Here is a 25,808-nt window from a genome sequence, read left to right on the forward strand (position 1 = left end):
TACTTGCTGTCACTTACCTTTAAGCCTTCTGACGGCAACCTGTAACCAAACCTTGCTGGCCGGTCATCAAATGTCTGTGATGTATTTTCAAAATTATACTGTATACAAAAGAAACACAAGTCAGATTTGAAACTAGATACTATGTACCAAATAAGAAGATAGTACAAAATTAACATATAGTGAACATAAACAGCATATGCTTTATTTCCAACATCTGATTCCTCCAATATACAACAGCACCTCACCTAACCTTGGGAAGAAGAACTGATTATCTCTTGCCCAAGAGGCTAACAAACAAGGGTAATGGTGTTCCTTTACTCACCTACTGACCTATTTCAGTTTCAGTTCCTTGCACAGCTCAATCACATTAAAATCCCCAAGATTCTCCACACCCACAGATGCTTGGCATGACCTAAAATCTAAAAAGTATTAGGAAACACTCTAATACCTTATCAAAATTGTTTTCTTTACAGCAAGATCAGAATTTGAATTCTTTGATAATATTGTGCCAAGCTTCCCCCCCCCGGGGGGGGGGAGGCGTGTCTAGATATGCCTTAACAATGAAATAGAATAGACTAAAGTGGAATAGACTAAAGTGATATTTTGTTTTTAATCTCACTTCTCTATCAATGCCTCATGAAAATAAGAGTTAACAAAATCCTAGAATTGTGCAGTACACGATTCTTTTCTTATATCCTTCCCCTGTTTCTGATCAAAGAAAGAACACAGTAAAATCCATTTGGCAGGAAAGAAGCTTGGCTGTTTAGGAAACTTATACCAGAGCTAGCTGAAAGCATATTCTAGCACAGTCATGGCAGCGGACTCTTGCTATTAACAGAGAATGTCATCAGACAGGAGGATCAGCACTCCCAACAGACCTGGAGAAAAAAATTCTGTCCCTTTCAAAGAGACTTATAGAAAGGGGCAACTGAAGCTTTTTGTAGTATGGAGATAAAGGACATCACCAGATAAATAACATCTCATTAAACCTCAAGTAAAGGGTAAGGATGTTTTTTCCAGGCCAGTTGACTTGGCAACCCTACAGGGGAATGAGAAAGGAGAACCTGGAAGTCAACTTTTTTGAAGAGGGGAGGGTGTAGTCGCTGGGCCTGTCTATATTTTTAAAAAATTCCTTGGACTGAACCTAGGCAGAATGGGAAAGGCCAAAACCAGGAAGCTTGCAGGGAGGGGCAAAGAACTGTGGGAGAAAAGTCCCTTTGGGGAGAATTATTAGTAAAGGGATAGGGGGGAAACTAGGAGTAGATTTTTAGGGATAAGAACTAGGTTCTCTATCTGTGTATTATTTTAACAAGAGAAACAACAGCTTTACATTATTTCTAAAGAGAGAGATGCTGGGGCTTAGGCTGTATGACAGTCATGTACACCTGAAGAGCTAGGCCCACGGCAGAGCACATGATAAAGATTTATTAAGATTACTCATGGCGGAAAAGGAGAAAAAAGCTAGTCTTCCATGACACCAGAACTTAGACTGACTTTAAAAAGTTGATTGGCAGACAAAAAGAAATGATTCTTCACACAATAAATAATTAGAAAATTCAATCATTGTCAATGTGGCATAGCAGTTAGCTAATTTCTGGGAAACTCAAAGCTCCACTCTGCCATGGAAGCTTGCTGGGTGACCTTGAGCCAGTCTCATACTCTCAGCCTATTCTACCTCACAGAGTTGTTTGGAGGATAAAATGTAAAAGAGAATGATGTAAGAGAATAAGGACCCTTTGAGGTGGGGCGTAAATTAAATAAATACATTAATATGTGGTGATGGCACTAGAGCAGGTGGTTTTAAAAGGGCACTTCCATATTTGGAGACAGTATGTCATTAATAGCAGGTGCTGGTGGAACAGCAGAGGGAAGTACTATTGCTTCCTTGAGCAGCTTGTTCATTGCCGAGGAGTTGGTGGTGGCGGGGGGGGGGGGGGAACGGACTAGATGGAGCTCTGCTATGATCCAGTAGGATCCTTGAGATGTCTTTACAGTCTCTAATTGTCTCTCTCTCTCTCTCTATAACATGAAATTATTTAGTAGTGACGCAAATGTACACTTTTCCACAGCTGCACTTTCATTTATGATTTCCAGGGCTCAGCCTGGAAAACAAAACCTAGTGTGCTTCTTCACACTGAGTCAACAAATGAAGCCTAAGGCGGGATATCTTTTTCCTGAAGGGTCTGAGCTTGCTTTTGTTTTGTGTATTTTGAGTATGACTGCGAATCTTCGGCTTCCTAAGAAGCAATAACATAAAGGAGAGCATGCATATTGAAGGAAAGAGGGACATAAATAGTAAATTGATGACTAGTGAGATGATAGGGCTTAAAAAAGTACCACACACACCACTGTGGACAAGAAGAGTTCTGTGATGTCAGCATCAAAAGAGCGAGCTGGATATGTAAGGGGAACTTTGAAACAGTAACTTCCATATCAATTTATGTACTTGATAATTAAAAGCAATATTTCAAACATTATGTAGGCCTTTACTTATTTCTAAAGCTAATTTTCAAGTTCTATGCAGGGCTTAATTAATGTAATCTACCTTCTATGTAATCAGCTCTTCTATGATTTGATGGCAAAGACTCATACCTTAAAATAAATGCACACTGGCCTCCTGAGCAAGTAGGTGAAAAAGAAAAAACAAATGCAGAATACGAGCCTACTGAAAACTGACAACATATATCTTGCCATCCTCCAAACCCAAAAATCACTTTTTATTCTTAGTTTACCATTTCAAAGCCAGCTGAAATGTTCCAAAGAAACCACAGGGAAATTATGTTCTCATGCTAGCTCATTTTAAAAGCCTAATTCCCTAAGATAACTCTGGAAATACTATTTCATTATTCATTTAAAAAAATTATATACAGGATTTTACAATACTTACTGCTAAAATGTCTGCCTCCACAGGCAACAGGTTTAAGAAAGCAAACAGCTGGACTGTGAGAATGGTGTAAATCTGAGTGGCAGACAGCATTAGCATTCCTATCGACAGCAGCATTTTAATTAAGTTCCTGAAAAAAATAGAAGAGAGTCAGGACACAACAAATATTTACACCCTGATCAAAAAGACATATATAGTTGCTCTGGTGCCTAAAATGTCTTGAGGCTGCTTAATTACAGCATCATCTTGTGTAAAGCACACAAAGCAAAAGGATCCCAGTGAGGTATTTCACATTAGCAATCCTGTTATAAAAACTGATTTACTAGAGTTAGCCAGGTGTTAGCTTTGGGATCTCGTAATATGCTCAACAGAAGACGAACGGTCCTCAGTCCCGCCCATCCTGCATCCTCCTTATCCCCACTCCACTCACTTTCTTATCTATAGCTTCACATAGTCTGCTGCTGCCACTGCCAATGCTCATTATCATTGCCCCAACTTTCTCAGTTAAAGAAGATCATGAGCTGACCACTACCACTGCAAAAATGAATGCTGCGATGAAGCACTCACACACCAGTCACTGTGCTTCATCCTGAGGGCTGCTCTGCCAGTGGTGCAAAGAAACAAGGCCATAAGAAACATTTCTTTACAAGCTAAAAGAAGCGCACAAGAAATGAGGTGTTTTGATTAGTATGCAAGAACTATTAATTTTTAAATTTAACTCCTCTGTATGTTCTGCTTAAACTACTGAAAGGTAACATCTGACCTTGACTGATGAAATGTATGCCCTCACCCTATCTGCTGATACAGATAGGACCCAAGGGTGTCCTTGGGTGGAGACAATAAAACACAAAAATATTAATGTAATTAACACACACAGCTTAAAAAGTAATTGAAATCCAACTATTTTAACTATCAGTTTGTTACAATAGTTAAACCAGAGTTCATTTCAGTGGCTACATAAATTCTTTAAATAATCCTATCTCACAGCCTCTCTGGAAGGCTCTGGGAGTTGGTTGTAGGGGTGTGCGCTTCGGGTTTCTAACCCGAATTGGGCCCAATTTGGAAAGATTTGGGATTTCCAAATCGGGGCCAGCAAGTGATTCGGGTTGCTTTGGAAGCTTCAGGGGCCCAGGTTAAGTTTAAAGGGCCCTTTTGCAAGCAGCAGGGCCCTTTAAACTTCAGCTGGCAGGCGGGGGGAAACAGCTGAAGTTTAAAGGGCCCTGCCGCTTGCAAGCCCATCTTACCCTCCACCCCCCACTTACCTGGCGCTATGGAGGAGGTGGCCCTTCCACCTCTCCGCTGGCCTCCGGTAGCGGTGGCAACCCTCTCTGTGGCTGTGTGGCGGCAGCTGTGGGGAAGGCCTTCTGCCCACATGGCTACTGGCTGTGCTGGCAAGCCGTGGCAGTGGGGAAGGCCTTCTCTGAGTTCCGCCCATCAGGTAAGTGGGGTGGGGGGATGGGGTTTAAGTGAGGGGGTGGGTCTCCCCTCCCCCCTCATTTCAGAATGCTCCAAATCTTTCTGGAGCATTCCAAAGCAACTCAGAAACCCAAATCCGAAGTGGCATGCCGCGTCAGATTTCAGGGTTTTCTGGATCTTTCCCCCCAAATCTTTTTCAGGTGCACACCCCTAGTTGGTTGCCCTCCTCACCCCCTCGAACAGGTGGTTCCATAGCAGTGAGGCAGCAGAGAAGGCCTAGGCCCAGCCATCACAAGCTGTATGAACACTTAGGGAAACCTGTTGAGAAGAATGTAATCATAATAACTGTGCTTATACACCGCTCTTCTAGATAGTGTCCCACTCAGTAGTGAACAAGTTAGTGTTATTATTATCCCCATAATACAGCTTTGTAGCTTGGGCTGAAAGGAGTAGCTTACCCAAGGCCACCAACTGAGTCCATGGCAGCAGCAGGTTTCAAACCAGCAGTGTTGATGTGCAGCTGGACCACTTAACCACTGTGCTACACAAGCTTTGCTGCAGCTCTGCTGTAACTGTTGCACGCAACACTGGAAGACACAATTAGGAGTGTGCAGTGCCAGTAATATTCAGGTTTCCCGCTTCGCTATTTCCAAAGCAAGACAAAGATTCAGAATAAAGCGATTTCCAAAGCGGCAAGCTGCTTTGGAAATCACTATTCAAGCCACTTCAGGTATGATTAGGAAAGATTTGGCTGTTATTTTCAATGGGGACTATGCTTCTCGCTTTCCAGGGGCCTGGGGAGGAATTTTCTTTCCGAATGGGGGAAAAACAAGGGGTCTTTCTAGGTGGCTTGGGGTGGCATTTTGCAAGCAAAATGCACCAAATTTTCAGGGGATCTGTTCCTACCTGTCTTCCCATCCCCCCAAGTTTCATGGAGACTGGACTTTGGGGGGCCTTTTTATGGCCTCCCAAAGGAGGTGCCCCTATCCTCCTCCACTCTCCATTATTCCCTATGGGGAAAGAGAAAACGCAGTGAGTCAGTAACTGACTCTCCTACTAGTGTCCTGAAGTCCAGTGGTGAGTCAGTCAGTCACCAGGGAATCCAATTCTTGCAGTCCAGAATCTAGACGAGTCCACCAGAAGGCCAGCCAAGTCCCAGGTCACCACAGAGACAGAGAATTCACGTAGTCTCTCATGTCTCTCTCTAAGCCAGGAAAAACAGAAGCTCACTTAAGGCAAGCCTCCAATTTAAAACCCTGCAGCATTTCAAAAAAGGCACTCTCCTTCTAGAGAATCCCATTGGCTGGAAGGAAATGCTGCTGCAGGATTGGCCACTCCTAACTCCCCCCTCCCTTCTCTGATCTCCCTCCCTCCTCCCACTTGTTCTCCTAGTCACCTTCCTGTTCAGGAAAATAGGCAGGAATCTCATGAAAGCATTTTTCTTGCTGTTTGCAAGCCACTTTGCAAAAAAGCAAGAAAATTTCTGCTTTCAAGCTTCCCGCCTTTTTTTACAAGAGGGGAGGGGGCAGGAGGAGTGAGTCACTCCTTCTACCCCTCCCCTCTTGTAAAAAAAAGGCGGGAAGCTTGAAAGCAGCAGAACTTTGCTGATTGTCTGCAAATGCAAACAGCCAGCAAAGTACTGCTGGCTGCCCCCGAAGCTCTCCGAAGCAACCTGAATCGCTTCAGAAAGCTTTGCTTTGTTATTTCCGAATCTTTACGAATCGGGCCACATTCATGTATTTTTACTGAATCTGATTTCCGAATTGCACACCCCTAGACACAATACTTCAAAAATGCAGGCCCAAGGTCATGACAGTGTGTAAATACAAGCACTAGGACCTTCTATTGGACCCAGAAACAAATGGACAACCAGGAATGAACTTTATGATTGGTGTAGCATTGTCCTGATGGGCACAACCTGAAAGAGAATGGGCCACTACATACTGCACCAGTTAAAGTTTCCAGTTAAAGTTTCCCACATAACATTTTACAGTATTCTAACCTTGAAGTTACCACAGCATGGATCAGCATGCTATCAGATGTCTGTAGAAATGACAATGATTTCCAAACTAAATACAGCTAAAGAAAGAAATTTTTACTAATGTATAAAACCTTTTTTTCTAGCAGGAGGCCTGGATCAAAAAGAATTCCCAAGCTTTTAACTGAGTCCTTCAATGAAAACTGCAGCTAATCAACATTGGGGAGAACTACCACATTCCGTGCAAACATCTTATTTATCAGCATCACCTCCATCTTATCTGTTTTCAGTTTCTAGTCTCCCTCAGCCAACTGACTACCACATGCAGACTCTGGTTCAGTACACAAATGGCAGCTCCTGGCAATTTAATTTTATTTACTTCCTTCCTTAATGCCCCACTTTTCTCCCCAATGGGAATTCAAAGTGGCTTACATTGTTCTCCTCTCCTCCATTTTAGCCTCATTACAACCCTGTGAAGTAGGTTAGGCTGAAAGTGTGTGACTGGCCCAAGGTCACCCAGTGAACTTCCATGGCGGAGTGGGGATTCAAACCTAGTTCTCCCTGATCCTAATACAATTCTCTAACCACGGTATCAAAAGGACTTAAACCATTTAAATACTCTCCCATTCTATGTGTTTCAGTAGTATGGTATGGCCCACTGATTCAAAAGTGGCTAAATGATTTAATGTGTGTGGCAGGAGTACATTGTCATCCATTAGAATATACAGGTCATTCACCAATGCCACAAGCAGTCACTGTCCCCAAGCCAGGTCTCAAGCCTGAATGATATAGATCAAACATTTTATCAGCACACAGAGCAAGTTGGCTTCTAAGACACATTTAATTATGTCATTTAAGTTCAAATAGGCAAGAGATATATAATTCTTCCATCTACTATTCTCATTTAAACTAAAGGCTTCTAAACACTGATTTATCAACTGAATCTAGTTTAATAAAATTAAAACACACCACTGTGACAACCTGTATTTGCAGTGCTCACTCACAGTGTATATTACAAACTAGAATTAGTGTATTATGCCACAAGATGCTGCTGAACTGAAATGATGCTGGCAGACAGATTCACATTAAGCCACAATGAAAATATCTGAGAGCTGATACAGTATGCAACCAAGAATTACAGTATGTTGACTCAAACTGAAAATGGTCCTTGCTGAGATGTAGTATCACAAGATTTAGAAGGTGAAAACCTGATTGTGACAGAGTCTAAGGGCACGGACACATTAAACCTGTTCTCCATAGCTGAGACAAAGAAAAACCTAGTGTATTGTCGAAGGCTTTCACGGCCGGAGAACGATGGTTGTTGTGGGTTTTCCGGGCTGTATTGCCGTGGTCTTGGCATTGTAGTTCCTGACGTTTCGCCAGCAGCTGTGGCTGGCATCTTCAGAGGTGTAGCACCTCTTCAGATGCCAGCACCTCTGAAGATGCCAGCCACAGCTGCTGGCGAAACGTCAGGAACTACAATGCCAAGACCACGGCAATACAGCCCGGAAAACCCACAACAACCAAAAACCTAGTGGTTTACTAAGACTTCTTCAGGCATACTCAGCCAAGGTTTAAAGTACCCAAGTTATGTTCAGACATCACAATAAACTATTTGGTTAAACTACCATTTGTTGCACAACCTCTGGTTAGCATAACACATATACACAACATACCATAGTTTGTTCATAAATTTCAGTTAGCTTGTGGTGTGCTTAATTTCCCATCTCCAGACATAACGCTATCCCAAAAGCCCTTGCACTACACTGCTAAGCTGCTGGCAAAACCTCTTTCTATATAAACGTGGATTACAATAAATAGAAAAGGGGCAAGGAGGAGACACCTGGGGTCCATGACAAACCTCCTTCCCCTCATTCTTAGCTAAGGATTGTCCGTTTCACTAACTCAGTCCCTTCTGTCTAGCTGATAACTGAACTGCTGAATGTTTAACTCTGAAATAAATGTTTTACCATCCCCCCCTTCTTTCACTGCTATGCTCCTTTTATATCCCCACCCCTCAGAGGTTGAAGACAGTGAAGCACATTCCTTCTTATTAAGTCATCACTAGGACGGAGAAGGTGTGAAGGCAAATGGAAGAAGGGAGGGAAGAAAGCACCATCAATAGATGGTGTGATACAGTTTTCTGCTGCTTTGTGCATCCCTTTCTGTGTGAAGAAGCTAAGGGAGTAGATTCTGAACAAACTGGACTTTCTGCATTCAGACATCATGACAGGGCACAGCAAGCGCAAACCCCAGTTAGCTGGGTGGCCTACATTCAGTCATCATTACATTAAACCAAAGTTTAATCAAACCATGGTTTGCGGTATCTGAATACAGCCCTAGCAGTCCTTCCCTCAGTCCTAATTCTCTAAACCTGCTCTTATTCTCTAAATCTGTTCCTAGAGCAACTAGAGTAACCTTGGGCCAACAGATTACAGACGGATCTTTCAAAAATAGCTTTCTTGAATGAATCAACTTTAGTTCTTATTGTTTACTAGTGAATCTCTCTTTTTCATTTTATTTTTTATTTTTATAAAAACATGTAAATAAGTGAGTATTTCTAATGTTCTGTGATAACCATGAAAATATTTAAGGTATAATCCCATCTTTAACTTTATAATTCCACTTCATTACAGATATTGATCATTTCCTGATAAATTTATTCAGTTGTGCATTAACATCTTCAAGACATTTATGTATAAATTAACATACTTAAATGCAAGTTTCCAAATTTTCAAACTAGTTATATGTAGGAAGTGCTTCTTATGATTTCCACAGGGAAGTGATACACCATTGTGCAGCTGTTTATTATTATTTCCCTATCTGTGGTTAAGACACTTGCTTTTAAATAACAGAGCAACATACTTATGGTGTTCAGCAGTAAATTGTATCCAGCAAAATCACAAATAATATTCAGAATCTGTTGACACAAAGGATGGATATTAGGACAGGTCCAAAATATAAGTATGAGATCTGCTTGACTTCAGGAACATCTCCAACATGCACTAGTAGACCCTGAACATATGTGTGGCAACCTATTAGGTATTAAATATCATCTGTACCTATTTTTCATAAAATGTACCTTCAGATCAGAAGATACTAAATTTGAGCCCACATGCGACCACATTCAATTCCACATTTCCATCGATACTTTTATTGACATCATTTTCCAGCTTTTGATAATCATCAAAGCTGATGTTTTCCGTTTAATATCAAACTGTAGAAACCCAGATGTTTTCTTTGATATTATTTTAAAGTCACATGTCCATTATCTTCCTCAAGTTCATCTATTTATTTTTACTTTATTTAGACCCCATCTTTCACCCCAATGGAGATCCAAAGTAGCTTACACATTTTCTCCTCCATTTTCTCCTTACAGCAACCCTGCAGGGTAAGTTAGGAGGACCATGATGGCTCAAGTTGAAAGCTGGGAATTCAGAGAACCTGCTTGTCAGGTTCTGCCACGGGCACCACTATACCAGGCGTTGGCACAGCTGTCCTTGATTCTGGGAGGCCATCAGGGCTGTTCAGGTTCTCGCTCTGTGGAAGGAGGGGGAATATACATCACCCTCACTCCCTCTCAGTCCACTCGCAAGCCTGCTCAACCTGACAGAGTCCCGGCTGCCTCCCCTTAATTCTCGCTCCCCAAAGCCTCCACCCTCCTCATCTCCTCCAGGCTCGCTCTTCCTCCTCTCCTTCATCTCTCTCACTCTTCCACTTTCCAGCTTCTCTCCCACTCTCCTAAACTCCACCACGCTCCTACACAATCCACCCCATCCTCTGGGTGGACTTCCCTTATATCCCTTCACTCATTCCCGGCTCTACCTGCCAGCCACGCCCCCCTCCCAGCACTGTCCTACAGCACATCCCCCCCCAGCACTGTCCTACAGCACATCCCAAAGCAGCTGTATTTGGAAACTGCTGCATCATACACATAGCAGCAATACATACTGTCTTTCTAGATTTGCAGCTTTGGTGAAAAATAATTTAACGTTTGATGTCTGGGTCTTCTTCCTCTCACTCACTAATAAGAAAGTTGTAGATTTCATGATTATCTTTTCAAGAGTCTTGGGTTCAGCAAACCAGAATCTAGTCTCTTGTCTATCAAGCCATCATATTCTGGTCACACCAATGAGGAGCTGTAGAAAAAGCTCCTCATTAGAGTTTGCCTTTGTGGTTTCTATTTTCATAAGCAGACTAACTGCACTGAAAGCATGTTGTCTGAACAAACTATACAAAGTTCATCTATGAATTGCTGGATTAAGGGACAGCCTAACCACTGCATTTTATGTGCTGAAGCACATTGGTTGCTCTTTACAATCTCACATTGTTGGGTCCATTGGTTGCTATGGCCCCTAAGTCCAGTTACCACCACAAGCAGCCAGAGAGCTTGAACTAGTCTTAAGTTTGATTGACCCATCTGATTATCTCCATCCTTGTCATATGCCCTCAAACTCACTATCTTGTGGATCTTTTCAGCCAGGAGGATTTGTTCTTCCCTCTGTATGGAGATCCCTCCAAGTTTTACGATTCCAATGTATTTGTTTGGCTTAACAGTTCCAAAATAAAGACGAGAAATTATGCTTGCAAGACTAAATGAACTACCTTCTGCAGTCTCTGAAGGCTGCATTTTGGGTATACCTTTCTCAAATAGATATTGTGGCTGTGGTCTAGGTGCTGTCAAATTTGTAACCCATGTCTTATTTGAATGTCCTTGGTACAACAAGGTGAGACAGAAACGGATCAAACCCCTGACATTACACTGGACAGAGTCTAGACTAGATATTTTAGTTCCTAAATTGCTAACAGACTTAAGAGTGGGAAATTTACTCATTTTAGCTAAATTTTTAGTTCAAGTCATGAGAATTTGTGCAACTTTTTGTAGTCTGCGTACTCTGGCCTGAACTCTTCCTTTCTTCCTCATATTTTCAGTTATGTTTGAAGAACACTACTTAAGACTTATAAGTCAGAAGAGTAAAGAAAGACAGAAAGACAGACAGATCTTTTCAGCCTGATGCAACATCTACAGAATAAATGTTGGGACAATCTCACAATCTTCTTATGCTAGAGACTTGTCCTTTAAAGTAGGAAAAGATACCACAAACAACTATCAAACACAGCTTATCTCCAAACCCCACAAAGCTGTCTCTGGAACAGAGATAAAACCTAAAGCAAAGTATATTCTTTTCATGCATTTCTCCAAGTTTTCTAAACCTTTAAGAGTCTGTAGTCCCATGGTACTAAAATTAGTAAAGCTGTCGCTTGGTAGTTGCCCTTACCAACTACACTGGCCAAACACACATAAAACCAGTCATTTAATGACTCTGCTTCATAGATGAAGCCCCATAGTACAGCTGCAGGGTACCAAAAGAGTCTGTAGCCAAACTCGCAGGTTAGATTTTAGTAGGGCAAACTTTAATAAATGTAAGAGATATGATGAGAGCTATTCCATGGACAAGAATGCTGGAAGGGAAAGGAGTGATTGAAGGGTGGGCTCTCCTAAAAGAAGAGCTGCTGCAGGCTTAAGCTATCATCATTCCAGCAGGACAGAAATGCGGTAGAGGATATAAGATGTCAATGTGAATGAACAGAGAGCTCTGTGGTGAGCTAAGGAGGAAAAAGGAGATTTCAAGGAATGGAGGTAAGGAAATGCATCCAAAGAAGAGTACCTAGGAATAGCCAGGCACTGTAGGGCAGCCGTCAGAGAGGCTAAAGCTCAGAATGAGCTGAGACTGGCCGGGGGGGGGGGGGGTGCCACAACAAAAAGACCCTCTTCAGGTAGAGGAGCAAATGGAAGGTGAAGGGAGCGATATTCCAATTGCTGGGTGAAAATGGAGAAACTCTGACAGAGGACCGAGAGATAACAGAAAGTCTCAATCTCTACTTTGCCTCAGTTTTCTCCCTGAAGGAGAGAACAGGACCAACTAGAGCTGATAACAGGCAAAGTATGGCTTCAGGGCTGCTGGTTCACATGAGCAGAGAAGTTATGGAGAAGCACCTTGCTGCTCTGGATGTGTACAAGTCCCCTAGGCTAGATGTACAAGCACCCAAGAGTGCTTAAAGAACTTTAGAAATAGCTTGCAGACTTTTTGCTGATCATCTTCCAGGTCTCTTAAGAGGTCAGGTGATGTGCTGGAAGATCGGAGGAAAGCGATTATCATCCCAATCTTCAAGAAAGGGAAAAAGGATGATCCTGGGAATTACGGGCCAGTCAGCCTGACTTCTGTCCCACGGAAGATACTGGAACAGATATTAAAGGTGTCAATCTGCAATCATTTGATGGACAACATGGTGATATGGGGAAGTTAGCATGGATTTGTCCCTAACAGGTCCTGCCAGACCAACCTCATCTCATTCTATGATCAAATGACAGGATGAGGGATACACTTCTGGGTAGCAGTGTGTGTGAACAAGATCTTGGGATACAGATGGATTGGAAGCTAAATATGACCAGTCAGTTTGATACAGCAGCAAAAAAGGGGAATGCAATCTTGGGATGTATTAACAAAGACATAACATCCAAATCACAGGATGTCATTATCCCACTATATACTGTGTTGGTCAGGCCACACCTGGAGTATTGTGTACAGTTCTGGAGGCCTCACTTCAAAAAGGAAGTGGGACAAATTGGAATGGGTGCAGAAGAGAGCAACCAGCATGATCAGGGGCCTGGAGCCCAAGCCCTACAAGGAAAGACTGTGACCTGGGAATGTTCAGTTTGAAGAAGAGGAAGTTGAGGGAAGATATGATTGCTCTCTTTATATTTGTAAACAAATATTTCACACACACACCTTTTTTCCCAATGGAATATTTGGGAATTTGAGGGAGCACTAACAAAACCTCCAATGAAATACTTCTATTTTGGAATGAGTAAGATACTTTTTAATATGAGGTTCTATTCTGAAAATGTATAGCATGAAGAGATTTATGTAATACAAACTGCAGCTTTAAGTAATTTCTGTTTATACTATAGTCAAAACCATTTTTTTTTTCATTCCAAGAATATACACATTTTTGAAATGTGAATTACTGTGGCAACAATTAATATGCTAAATAAAAAAGTGTTTGATGATCAGGTGTTTAATGAACACATTAAAGAGTTCAATGTTACAAAATTTTAACTAGATATCCAAATTGCATGAGACTGTCTAAATAATACGTTTTTACTACAGGATTTGTTTTCTAATTTCTACTTCTTTTTTCTCATCTCTCTCAGATGGTAAAAATTAAGATATTTGTACTAAGGGAGTACTGGGTGCCACTCCTAGAAGCTCTCTCTCAAGTACTGGGTAAATTTGCAATTTATTTGTGAAAAACTACTAGTACTATCTTAAGCAGAGTTACACCCCTGCAAGTCCATTGAAGTCAAAGGGCGTAACTGTTCAGGACAGCACTGTACTATTTTACATTCCAAGTTATAAATTAAGAATTTCATGTTGTCAAAGCAGCAAAATAAATTTCGGTTTGATAGGAACATAAGTACTGCACATATTTTTCTGGGAAAACATCCCATGGCTGCAAAATTTCAAGAAATTTTACTTCTCTAAAAGCCACTGGTATTGTAGAAGATATAACCATATAACTTTCAGATATATTTTAACTAAGCACTACCAGCTTCAATTGCTTTGGGTTTTGCTGGTGGATGAAAGCTATAAATGTTTTACCATGGAATAAAAACATTTGTTAGCTTATACAAACTAAAAGGAAATGCTGTTCTGAAGCCCCCTCCCACCAAAGTTGGCATAATTTGGAGTATGCATATATTTAACCTTCAGTTCCAGTCCTACCAAATAATCTGGGATGTGCCTGTGTAACTTAATCTATAATTAACATTTTAGAAAACCAGCCTACCAATTAACTTGATTAGAACTTGCAACCTCAGTAGCAGTGACTATAGCTTCATTTGCCTCTATTTTTCAAACTTGTTAAAAGATTTATATTTGCCTTTTAAAACAATATAGTAAGCTGGCAAACAGATGCAACCATTACTAAAAAATTAGCAGAAAAAAGAAAACCTCAGCAGCAGTTAAAAATGCACAAACCTATAAACCATAAAAGTTCCAAAAAGGGAAGTCCTCATCTTAGCCCATTAGTAAGATAGACATTGTGATCAACAAGGGCAGAAAACACCAGTAGTTCAGCAGGCAAGGCACCAGGATTCTCGGCAGCATGCCCACACCATCTAAATTCCCTCCCCCTCAAGCCCAGCACTGCCTTCTCCTCTGTCCTGAATGTAACCCCTAGCGTTTTTGCAGGGATAGGAAAAAACATCCAAAACACTTTGTCTCTCTGCTCCCTCCCATATTATGTAAATGGCAACTGGACGACTCAGAGTTAAAGGTGGTAGACAGATTACATCCTCATGAAATGTTGTTCTCAAGGATAGGGCTTCACTTTTCACTACAGGAGTAAAATCACAGCCATTTACTTATGAGAGAAAATAAAGGCATTGACTCAAGAATACCACTGAGATGGACTTAAACTGTTCTCTACCCTGGTGATTTTAACACTTACCATTGGAAGAATGTTTTTCCCCTTTCAGTTGTGTTTCACTGAGCAACAACAAGAGCAGTGTGAACTGAGCCAGACTGTCTCTACTTAGTTCCTTTCCAACTGCATAAGCCTTCCCTGGGCTATAGTTAGTCCTATTTGAATGTGACCAAAGGCATTTTTGAGCCCATAGTTAAGATGGTCTTTAAATCCAGTATACTAGGATGCTTCTCTATCCACTTGTTTTTGTCACGCTCATTTCTCACTGCGTTTTTCTCTAAGGTATAATAAAGTCCACAGTGCTGCAAGACCTGCACACCATACTGGAGGTCAGATCGCTCTATGATGTCCACTCAGAAGGTAGACAGGACTTTTCTGATACTACAGCAGGCAGGACATGGAGCTTGCAAGTTCGGTTACCAAATTCTCAAGGCAACTGAAGGTCATGCTCTCTAACCAGCTAGGCAGCTTAGTTTTAGTTTCAAGATTCTCCCAAGTGACATAGCACTTTGTATCACAACAGAATCTACCACAATTGTCACAGGAAAATACCTCCACACACCTGCCATTCCTTTAAGAAACTTACAGTGCAATCCTATACAGATTTACTTCTAAGACCATTCTGTAATATCTATACACATTTCCCTGGGCAGGGGGGGGGTACTCGCTTTAAACAGCAAAATGGTATGGGGGAAACAATTAAAAATCCCCCAGCCGCCACTGCCTGCAGCTCTGATCCAATCTGGAGCATCCTGCATCTGCTTTAACACAAGAGCTTGTTACATATTATGCAATGGCACACACTAGTCATAATATTGTAATGTGGACATCTTTACTGAGATTTGTTTCTTTTGCAGTAACTGGGATTCTGAAACCATGGTTTGTTCCTTATTAAGAACAAATTACTGAGAAAGAAACAAATCTGTCAGCGATGACTTTAGTATTCAATCACTGTGCATCGCACAAGGGAAGGAGCGAGACAGCATGAAAACTTGCAGATTGTTTATAACCTCTGATCTGAGTCTGATCATCATTCTGCAAAAGTGTGCGCTGTTTGAATCATGAACCAATTAGGGGGGAACTTAGCAACATGACAAAACTTCTTCTGCTACTGGCCACCTGGTATCCCTGCAGGAGTTTCCAAAACATAGATAGTTGCCATTCCATTGCTTTATTCAGTTTTAGTGTCATTTTTGAAAAATACTGCACCTTTAGGCCGCCTGTGGTATTCTTAGATAAAGGCCAGAAACCGAACAGTTCAGTGAATTGTTCAAATTGATAGAAACTTTAACCAGCATGCTTAAAATTTAATTTCATTGTTTCATAATAAGTTAGCTAACTTATTTTTGTAGTAAGTATATTGCCAGTGTGATATAATGGTTAGTCTGTCAGACTAGGATCTGGGAAACCCAGATTCAAATCCTCACTGAACCTGGGCAGATGACCTGGGCCTATCACACATCTTCAACCTCTAGAGGATAAAAAGGAGAGAAGACAATGAGGTAAGCCACTCTGGTGAGAAAAGTGGGATATAAAGGAAGTAATTAAATAAAGATATCGACCTTTTGAGGATTCAGGTTTCTTTTTTTGCACTAAAAAAGTCAAAGCTTCGCCCCAACCCCAACCCCTATATTTGACAGTCTTTTTGGACTGGTCCACTACTCAGCTTCAGATAGGTAGTTGATAATAGTAACAGTATGGAGGGTAAGTCGCTGGAGACTCTCAGATGGAGGCTCATAAACTCTTCCTCAGGCCTACACAATCCTGAAATCCTCCCACTTTTCTTAGCTTACTTTAGTATCATTGTGCTACTATATCACTCCATCCAGTTTCAGGGTAGGCAAATTCAAGACTCCCTAGTGAATGGAGAACACAGGAAAGATATGGATTTTTTAAAAAACAGAAATGGGGGGCTTCATCCAGGGTTTTGAACCTTGGATCTCAGGAAGCAGTGGTTAAAAACCAAAACTTTTTAAAAATTAAAAATCTGATTTTTTAAATTTAAATCAGATTTTGTTTGATAAAATGCTTTTTGAGGAAAATGCTAAACTATACTTAGAAAGATTTTAAGATACATTATAGCCCTAAGGATTTTCATCATGAAATAAGTATTAATTTTTAATTATGTTGTATGAGACTATATATTCATGCAACATTTTATAAACTCTATAAATGAATTCCATTAATCCATTCATTAGAATCCCAAAGTCATGCTCTCTTTTACAAACTATTTTGGGTAATTTTTCTCTGTAAGATTATTGTGGGTAATTTTTCTGTCTACAAGATACCATTACAGATGCTTGCCTTTGTAGTTCTCCAAACTGTGAATTTGAGTCTGCAGAGGTAAAATGCCTCTTCTTAACAGCAGAAATGTTTTTAAATAAGCATATAGTTTAAAAAGAGCTCTCAATCCTATTGTTCCTCTGCAAATCTATGTACACAGAATCAACCCCTTACCTCATAAGCGCTAAGTTTTAAGAAGTTAAACAGACAGAAGATAGTTTGGGATAGAATTACGGTTGCCCAATCTCCTTACCCTCCTGGGGGGAGGGGACCTAACACTTATTGTTAGTTATCCTGCCAGGGCAATGAAGTCCGTTGAGGAAGTGATGTAGTTGTGCCCATGGGGAGCGCACTCACTGCACACTGGTCCAGGAAGTTTTTTGCCTCCCAGGTCTGTTCCCTGGGCCTTTCCCCCATCCCACTAGCCACGTGAGTGGCGGCAGGGGGCAGAGGCTGGGAGCAGGAGATCCCCTGCCCCCACTGAGGGACTGACAGACCTATATAGAATCAATCTGGATAATGTTAAGAGCTAAGTGTGCTGAGGGACAGGCAAGCAGTAAAAATTAAAGTAAAACTTTTTGAGCAGAATATTCTTGAAGTCTTGAGATCTTCTTGAGGGTAGCCTGAGATTTATCATATTATTGTTTCCTTTGAAGAGAAAACCTATGATGGCAGCAGGCCATATAAAAGACCCAGGTTGGAAATATTTTTCTTTAACCATATTAGGTAATAAACATTGATCTGTGCCTACCACAGATTTGGAATCCGGCTCCTGACGTTTGATGGGGTGCCGTTAGCACCTGTCTCATCAGTCCAGAGTCTCAGAGTGACACTGGATTCCTCCCTAGTAATGGAGGGCCAGGTCACGGCAGTTGCTCAGTCTGCATTCTTCCATCTTCCGATTGGCCAGGAAGCTTGCGCCCTATCTGTCGACCCACAACCTAACTATAGTGATCCATGCAATGGTCACCTTCAGAATAGACTACTGAAACTCGCTCTACGCAGGGCTTCCCTTGGGCCTAACCCAGAAATTACAGTGGGTCCAGAACACTGCTGCACATGTCCTGATGGGCACACCATACAGGACACATATTACTCCCATCCTGCAGCAGCTGCACTGGCTCCCCCGTGGAATTCCAGATCAGGTTCAAGGTTTTGGTTTTAACCTTCAAAGCCCTAAACCGGCTGGGACCAGCATACCTGCGGGACTACCTCTCCCCGTATGTACCCCAGAGAGCATTAAGATCATCAGATAAGAACCTACTGGTGGTCCCCAGGGAGGCCCAGCTGGCTTCGACCAGGGCCAGGGCATTTTCAGTTCTGGCCGCAACCTGGTGGAACTCTCTTTCGGAAGACATTCGGGCCCGCCAAGATCTCATATCCTTTCAGTGGGCCTCTAAGCACAGAGATTTTCCACCAGGCGTACGGCTGAGGCCAGTCTTTAATCGTTTTAGGAGCCTCCCTACCAGTCTCCCACCAGGGAGGCAATGTAATCATCTGCCTCCCTATAAGTGCAGTCACTGGAATATTATAAACTGTGCCCCCCCTTTTGTTTTCCTTTGTTTTATATCATGACTGGGAAAACTGGAGGGGCCCCGCCATCTGAGATGTTGTTTTATATGTATTTGTTGGCTGGTCTTGTGACCGTAATAAACCTTTAAATATCTATTTGTGCTTTTTTTCTTTTTGGACTTTTAAATGTATTTATATGTTTTAATGCTTACTGAGCATTTTATTGTAACCCACCCTGAGCCCGTTCACAGAGAGGCAGGCTAGAATAAATAAATAATGTTTAAAGAAATACAAGGATGCATATGCTATATGTTATTGTTTTAGTTAAATAAAACAATTTAAAAATGGTTATTATTAATGATTATTTTTCTCCTTCCAATAGAGCAGAAAAGTTGTCCAAATGTGAATGATTAACCTATTAACTGGAGATAGTTCACCTCACAATGGTTTCATATCTACCTATTTCAAATGGTAAATAACCAAGCAATCATTAGTTTTCTGATATAACTGTAAAACTTACCTGATAAGTTATTGTTCTAAAAATGAAACCTTCATTTGGGTTGTAAATATTAAGGTTATAACAATCAGCAAGAATGAGCCTTGATGTAGAAATCACTGACTAGTGATTTAAATCAAATCCACTCTGTCAGGAGACATCCCTCAGTTCCTTGAAGTACCATGATAGCAGGTCCAACAAAGGAAATACATGACCTAAAGTTTAAACCTAAAGTCCTAAACCATCCAGAAGCTTACAGCTGGTAACAGCCTGGGGGAAACTGTCCAGATCTTTAACAGAAGTGAACAGTGGAAGTGAACAGCTGAAGGTTTTCATGGCATGGAGGTAAATAATGTCCCATCAGGCCTTTAGTAAGGGGACAGGACTTTTTTTTTCTCCAGGTTGTTAGAAATCTACAGAAGCTGCATCTAGAGAATTAGTAGCTACATTTGCAAAAGCAGAAAATTAAGTGATCCACAAGTACCAAAATCAAGCCTTTTTTCTTTATATATTTTCCTGCATCTTGACATGAAGGAAGAAGTTTTCTGTTGCATCTGAGATCTATTCTTAATCTTATGACTGACCTGAAGCCCTTCCTTTGTATCTATGTGTCTTGTAGGTAACCAGTAAATTTGACCTTTAATCTGTTTATATCTTTGCTGCCTACCACAGAAAGCTTTTACCGATGGACCCCCTCTACGGCTGATGATAATCCTCCTATGCTTGCAAATCCAATGATCAGACCTCATAAGAACTAAGCATCACTGAAGGTCAGATGACAGTTGGGCAGGGATCTCAACTTTGTTGCTCCAGTAATGCATAAGGAGCAGCAATCCTTTACATGGGACATATTAAACAGCAGAAAGACAAGCTTAGTTCAGAAAAAGTTGAACTATATTGTACCAAAACTTTGGAAAGCATGCCCAGAGGCAGTAACCTAATCTGAAAACTGTAAAATCTGTTACATTTGGCAAATCAATATTGGGCCTTAAACAGGGATAGAATATTGAACTTTTCAAGTGAACTGTTCTACAGCTTTGTTCCAAAAGGATTTAGTTAGAAAACAAAGATAATGAAAGCACATACTTCCACTGCAAGACGGACCTGTGGACTCTTAACCAATTATTTACACAAGTTTTGTGTAAGCCTGTTGATTGCTTCTTATCAGGAAATGCACCCAGATAAGGACACCCAGCAGTATCTGAGCAAATGGCAGTCTACCAAGCACTTAACTGCTAACTGTAGAAATAAGAGCTCAGTGCTCTTCAGGTTCTAAAGAGCAGTGCATACAAATAGTATAGAAAACAAAATACATCAAAACATCTTCTCGCTATCACTTCTCCATCTAAGGCTGCAATCCTAAGGGTACTTTCCTGGGAGTAAGCACCAGTGAATAAAACGGAACTTAATTCTGAGTAAACCTACTTAGGATTGCTCTCTAAGTGTCTGCTGTTGTAACCATACAGAAGGAAAGTAATTAGGAAAGGCTGCTATTCAGTAGGGGGAGGATGCTAAACAATTAGCATTAGCCCACTACATTATAAATGGAGATTAAGTTTTCAGTTTATTACTATTATTCATAAAGCACCAAGCATACTACTGCTGGTGCCATACAAAGGCAATTCCTGCTCTAAAGAGCTAAAATTTCAAACAAATGAGACAAAGAAAGATGAGGGGTGTGTGGCATCTTTAAGGTAAAAGAAGTTTTTACTCTAACATAAGCTTTAATGAATGTATACACAGACAAATGCTTATTTTAAAACCATCAGATGACAAGCGCTTGCATTGTCCTCATGATGTGCAGCCAGAGTGGCATGGTGGTTAGAAATCTAGATTACAATATGGGAGACCCAGGTTCTAATCCCCACTCTGCCGTGGAAGCATGCTGGATGACCTTGGACCAGTCACACACACTTAGCCTAACCCACCTCATAAAATGGTTAAGAAGAGATAATGGAGGAGGGGAGAATGATGCAAGCCACTTCAGGTCCCCATTGGGAAGAAAAGCAAGGCATAAATGAAGTAAATAAGTAAAATAAATTATCTGAGATTGCTAAATGCAGAAGAAGAAATTACTAGATATTAAAATTAAGACAGTATATGAAAATAACCCATACAATTCAGGAAGGAATTTCATTTAGATTCTGACTACATTCTTATTATGAGGACACCATGAGAGAAGCTAAACAAATAATCATACAGCACACTGAATGCTGCACCAATGTAACATCACAGGTAAGTGTAGAAAAAAAGTCTTCTGTGTAGGCAATTATCTGCTAAGGAAAAAAACAAGCAGGGCCCCAAATGAAGCTTTTAGTGGTCAGATTTCTATTAGATTTTTATTCCACACTTTCTCCAAGAAGCTTAGAACAACACACATCTCCCAACAACACACATTTGCAGCCTTACAGCCAGATTTCTGTGTTCCAATGGAATGGCAGCCCATCATCATAAATAAGATCATTAGGGTTGCCCAATCAGTCGATGGATAACACAGTGCTGGATTAACACAGGATGACCTTCAGAGATGACAATCTCCGTAGTCACTGCCAGAATGACTGTATGTTATCACCATGTCTGGTGCTGGGGCCGGACTTATGGAAAGCCCCAGGGACACCCACCCCAGAAACTAGGCTTGCAGCCCCCCAGCCCAGCCCTACTACCCATAACACTCACCCAGCCAGGAGAGGACAGACGTCAGAGACACCAACAAGGGCCAAGAATGCCAAAGAAGCCCCAAGTGCAGAAAGTTCAGGCAAAGCCCCAGGTGCAAAAAGCTCAGGCAAAGCCTCAACAACAGGAGGCAGGCTAGGTGATGCCTCCTGGGTCCTAATGAGTGCAAGTTACCCAGTCAGGGCTCCAGGGCAGCCTTTTCCCTCAGCCCAGGGGAAGAACAACAGCCCACCCAGGAGGAGAAGAGACAGAGGACTGAGGCAGCCAGCCAGCACCAACTCAAACAGCAGGCCAAAGGTGGTAAAGGAGGCACTAGGCTGCACTACCACCCAGAGGCTGGCAGGCGAGGTGCAGCAGCAGAACAAACCAACAGGCAGGCTAGAAGGGGTGGGGAGTAGCCTGGAAGAGCCAGCAGCAGAGCAGCAACAGGTGTGGCTGCCTAAGGCAGTCCAGGCAGCAGCTAGGTTGTTAGGGGCGGGGCTAGGAGGTGGAGGCTGGGATTGGTGAAGGGATAAAAGGGGAGCCCCCCCACACACACACAAGCGTGGTGGAAAGTAAGGAGTCAGATGAGAAGTGTGGAGAGACAAGAGTACCTGGTGAAGGCAAGGACTGCAGTTAAAGGGGCAGTGCTGACCCCAAACCCAGGGGCACTAACAACCCAGAGGGGAGAGCATCACACACCAGTATTGGAAAAAGATCAGAAATGGTATCTTCAGATGCATGGAAAACCCAATTTACACGGCATCCTGAAGGAATATGGGAACCTCCTGTAAGTGAAGTCTTCATTCCATCTCAAAGTTTTAAATGGCAGAATATTAAACTAGGATCTATAAGATCCAAGTTCAAACGCCCACCCTGCCATGGAAGCTTGGTAGGTGACCTTGGGACAGTCATATACTCTCACCCTAACCTACTTCAGAAGCTTGTTGTGGGTATATAATGAAGAAAAATGATGTAAGCCACTGTGACTACCCATTGTGGAGAAAGGGAGGGTATAAAAGAAGTGTGTTGTGTGTCTGTGTGCTTGTGCTGAATTATTTTATAATATTTTAAAGTTTTAAATTTAAGTTACATTTGTTTTAAATTTTTGAAATGTTTTATCTTTGAATGGCAGCATACAAATGCTTTAAATTAATATATAAAACGGAAACACAAACATAGCTCCTTAAAATCCAAATCAAGAACAAATTTATGTGGGTTTTTTAAAAATCAAATGCTAAATCACCAGTTGGTTGGCTTAACTTGAAAGCTAACCATCCCACTCATCCTGAACTCAAGAGGTTTGACGGCACTTTCAAATGATTCACAAGCTCAGGTGTTAAGTTTCTAAGAATGGGAGCTTAGTAGTTGCAAAGCAGTCACCCAAAGCAGCTTCATATATCCTTGCTGTTTAAACACTGTATTTAAAAGTTATTGTCCAGACATAAAATATATGGAACAAGGCAGACCCTTAAATACCTGGAGCCCAAGTCATTTTGAACTGTGTAAATCAAGTCAGGCATTTGATCCATGCCAGAAAGAAATGCTAAAGGATGCTAATGCAAACACTGCAGTTTTGGTATCATTCCACACTCTTCAGGGGTGCAAGTCACTGCATTGCACACCTAATGTCACCAAGGAGCATGTCAGTTATTTTACCCTCAACACACTTTACTGTACAGTCTCAGATACACAAGATGAGCATCTCAGGTACCTGCCCAGGGTGCTGAAAACAAGCGAATGGAGTGACTCCGGATTATGAGTATCAAAGTACAGAGCTGGCCTATAAACATACCAGCACGATGAAGCAGCGCACACGCCTCTGTGAATCTCCTATGCGAACACTTAACACTACAACGCTGTGCTCAGACTACTAGGGGGCTAAGAGGAGGGGTTGAGGGGGGGGGGAGTCCCGTCATCATCACAGGCGTTAACGACATCATAAACATCACCCCATCAACTGAGTGCGGCTTTTATATATCAGATATATCAAAACACGCCCACGCCTGGTTTGCAATCGGGCATCCGCTCTTTGGCAACCGAACCATCCTGGGGGAAGTAAAGGAGGAGAAATCATAGCAGGCTGGTGATCACCCGCGGATGCCAAGGCAAACTTCAAACAGGGAAAAGGCAGAGAGTGGAAGCAAGAAAACACGCGCACGTCCCCAGAAACGACAGCTGCTGCACCGAGGCTTCCCGAACCCTGCCCCTGATCCGCCCTAAGCATACCCGAAACGGAGAGTAGGGTTGCCACCTCTCGGTTGGGAAATTCCTGCGGGAGGGCAAGGTTTGGGACCCCGGTGGGGTATAATACCACAGAGTCCACCCTCCTAAGCAGCCATTTTCTCCAGGGAAATTGATGTCTCTGGCTTGGAGATCAGTTGTGATTCCAGGAGATCACCAGCCACCACCTGGAGGTTAGCAACCCTGGACTCGAGCCGCGATAACAAGGTCACGCCGTTAAAGGCGACTGGTGCGTCTGGTCCAAGCGGCCGGCTGAAGGGAAGCCCGCACCAAGCCTTGAGGGTCACTCCGAGCCGCGCCCTCCCCACGACCGAGAAGGCTGGCCGCTTACCTGAAGGGGAGCCGGGGCTCCAAACAAGGCGCGCGAGGGCCAGACTTTACCTCAGGCGGAGTCCATCATAACACCCTCTCTCCGCCCGTCAGCGAGCCAGCCTGAGGAGCGGCGGAAATCCCGCCCTCTTCTCGGGCGAGCCCTCGCATAGGCGGAGAAAGCTGGATGCCCGACGCGGATTGGCCATTGCGGCCTGTCGCTCAAAGGGTGGGCGCTGGGTGCGCACGTGACGGCAGCTGAGGAGGGAAGGGGCAGGGGGCGGGGCAAGGGGTAGGAGCGGTCCGAAGGATGCGACGGCTGGGCTGAGGCTCTTGCGGTGCACCGCCAGAAGGGACGGCCCAGGAAGGGAGGCGCCGGGGTGAGGCGCTACAGAGCCTCATGTGAGCTGGGCGTCAGCTCCTGAACGTGTTTTTCGACGCAACGAAAATTATCCCTGGAACGTATTGGTTACAAAATACACTAATTTTGTACACTAGTGAAGCGCTAATGGCTTCACTTTGTTGCGTGGCATAGGCTACAACGGGATAGATGAATAGTTTAAAAAATAGTTTAAAAAAACCATTGTGGTGGTGTCATTTGAGAGGCAGAGTAGTACCAAGGAGACCTGGGTTCAAATCCCCGTTTTGCTGTGAATCTTGCTGGGTGACCTTTGGACAGTTGCTTTTTCTCAATCTAACATTCCTTACAGGGTTATTGGGAAGATAAAATGTGGAAGAGGGAACAATATATGCTACCTTGAGCTCCTTGGAGGAAAGGTAAAAGGAAAAGGCACTAGAGATACATAAGAAGAGAATTAAGTGAGAAAGACATGGAAAGGGGTGGGGGGAACTCCTGCACAGAGAATGGCAATATTAGCGGATAATATAGGAGAAGAATGAACTACAGTTTAGTAGTAGGAAAATGGGAGGAGAAACGGTGATGAGAGGAATAAGGTAACAGTGAAGCAGACAGCAACTCTTTGGACAAAGAAAAAGGATGTAATCTAAGATACTGCACAATTAAATCCATTTATATTTATAGTAATTTTGTTGCGGAAAAGAGCCCTACTGAATTTAGAATTAACTAGATTACATTTGATTGATGGTTTCAGCCCTGATTATACATAATTTGTTTTTCCTTTAAAACACATACACAAAAACACTCTGTAGGTCTCATTATTAGTCTGAGCCTGCACTTTTGTCTGCAAAGCTGTTAAGGATGCCAGTAACACAATTAAAATGGTGAGAAAAAGATGGCTGCAGTTGTTAGCCATTAATAAGCCCACAATGTTGATCTGGAACAGCAGAAAGACATTTTTATCCCATCTCAGAGAAATACCAACTTCTCTGCTGGTAGCAAGGTTTTTATGTATTTAAATGTTTGTTGTAAGCCACCTTGAGTGCCATAAAGTAGCAAGGTGGCTAAAAAATGGAAATAAATAAGGAGAGATACTGAGAGAGAGGATGCCTGTTCTCACAGAAGAACCTTATTACCCAAATACGGTCTTTCTTGATCAACTAGATTCAGTGTATTCTTCCCCTAC

At 42.2% G+C, this 25,808-nt stretch overlaps 1 protein-coding gene across 3 annotated transcripts in view; it reads right to left on the reverse strand.

Moving 5' to 3' along the window:
• Positions 1 to 24,380, reverse strand: part of RNF13 (ring finger protein 13) — a 76,105-nt gene extending 51,725 nt beyond the window's left edge. Inside the window, exons 1-3 of one of the 3 annotated variants that reach the window (XM_054983485.1) lie at positions 24,287 to 24,380; positions 2,888 to 3,014; positions 18 to 98 (exon numbers count right to left, since the gene is read on the reverse strand). In XM_054983485.1, the coding sequence (XP_054839460.1) occupies positions 18 to 98; positions 2,888 to 3,001 (195 nt within the window). In that variant the 5' untranslated portion in view covers positions 3,002 to 3,014; positions 24,287 to 24,380. Of the gene's footprint in view, positions 1 to 17; positions 99 to 2,887; positions 3,015 to 4,758; positions 4,830 to 24,286 lie in introns of those variants that run through there. The other 2 variants (XM_054983486.1, XM_054983484.1) reach the window with 2 other exon arrangements.
• Between the last annotated feature and the right edge of the window lie 1,428 nt (positions 24,381 to 25,808).

This window comes from Eublepharis macularius, chromosome 6 (assembly GCF_028583425.1).
Source record: "Eublepharis macularius isolate TG4126 chromosome 6, MPM_Emac_v1.0, whole genome shotgun sequence".
NCBI classification, from domain to species: domain Eukaryota; kingdom Metazoa; phylum Chordata; class Lepidosauria; order Squamata; family Eublepharidae; genus Eublepharis; species Eublepharis macularius.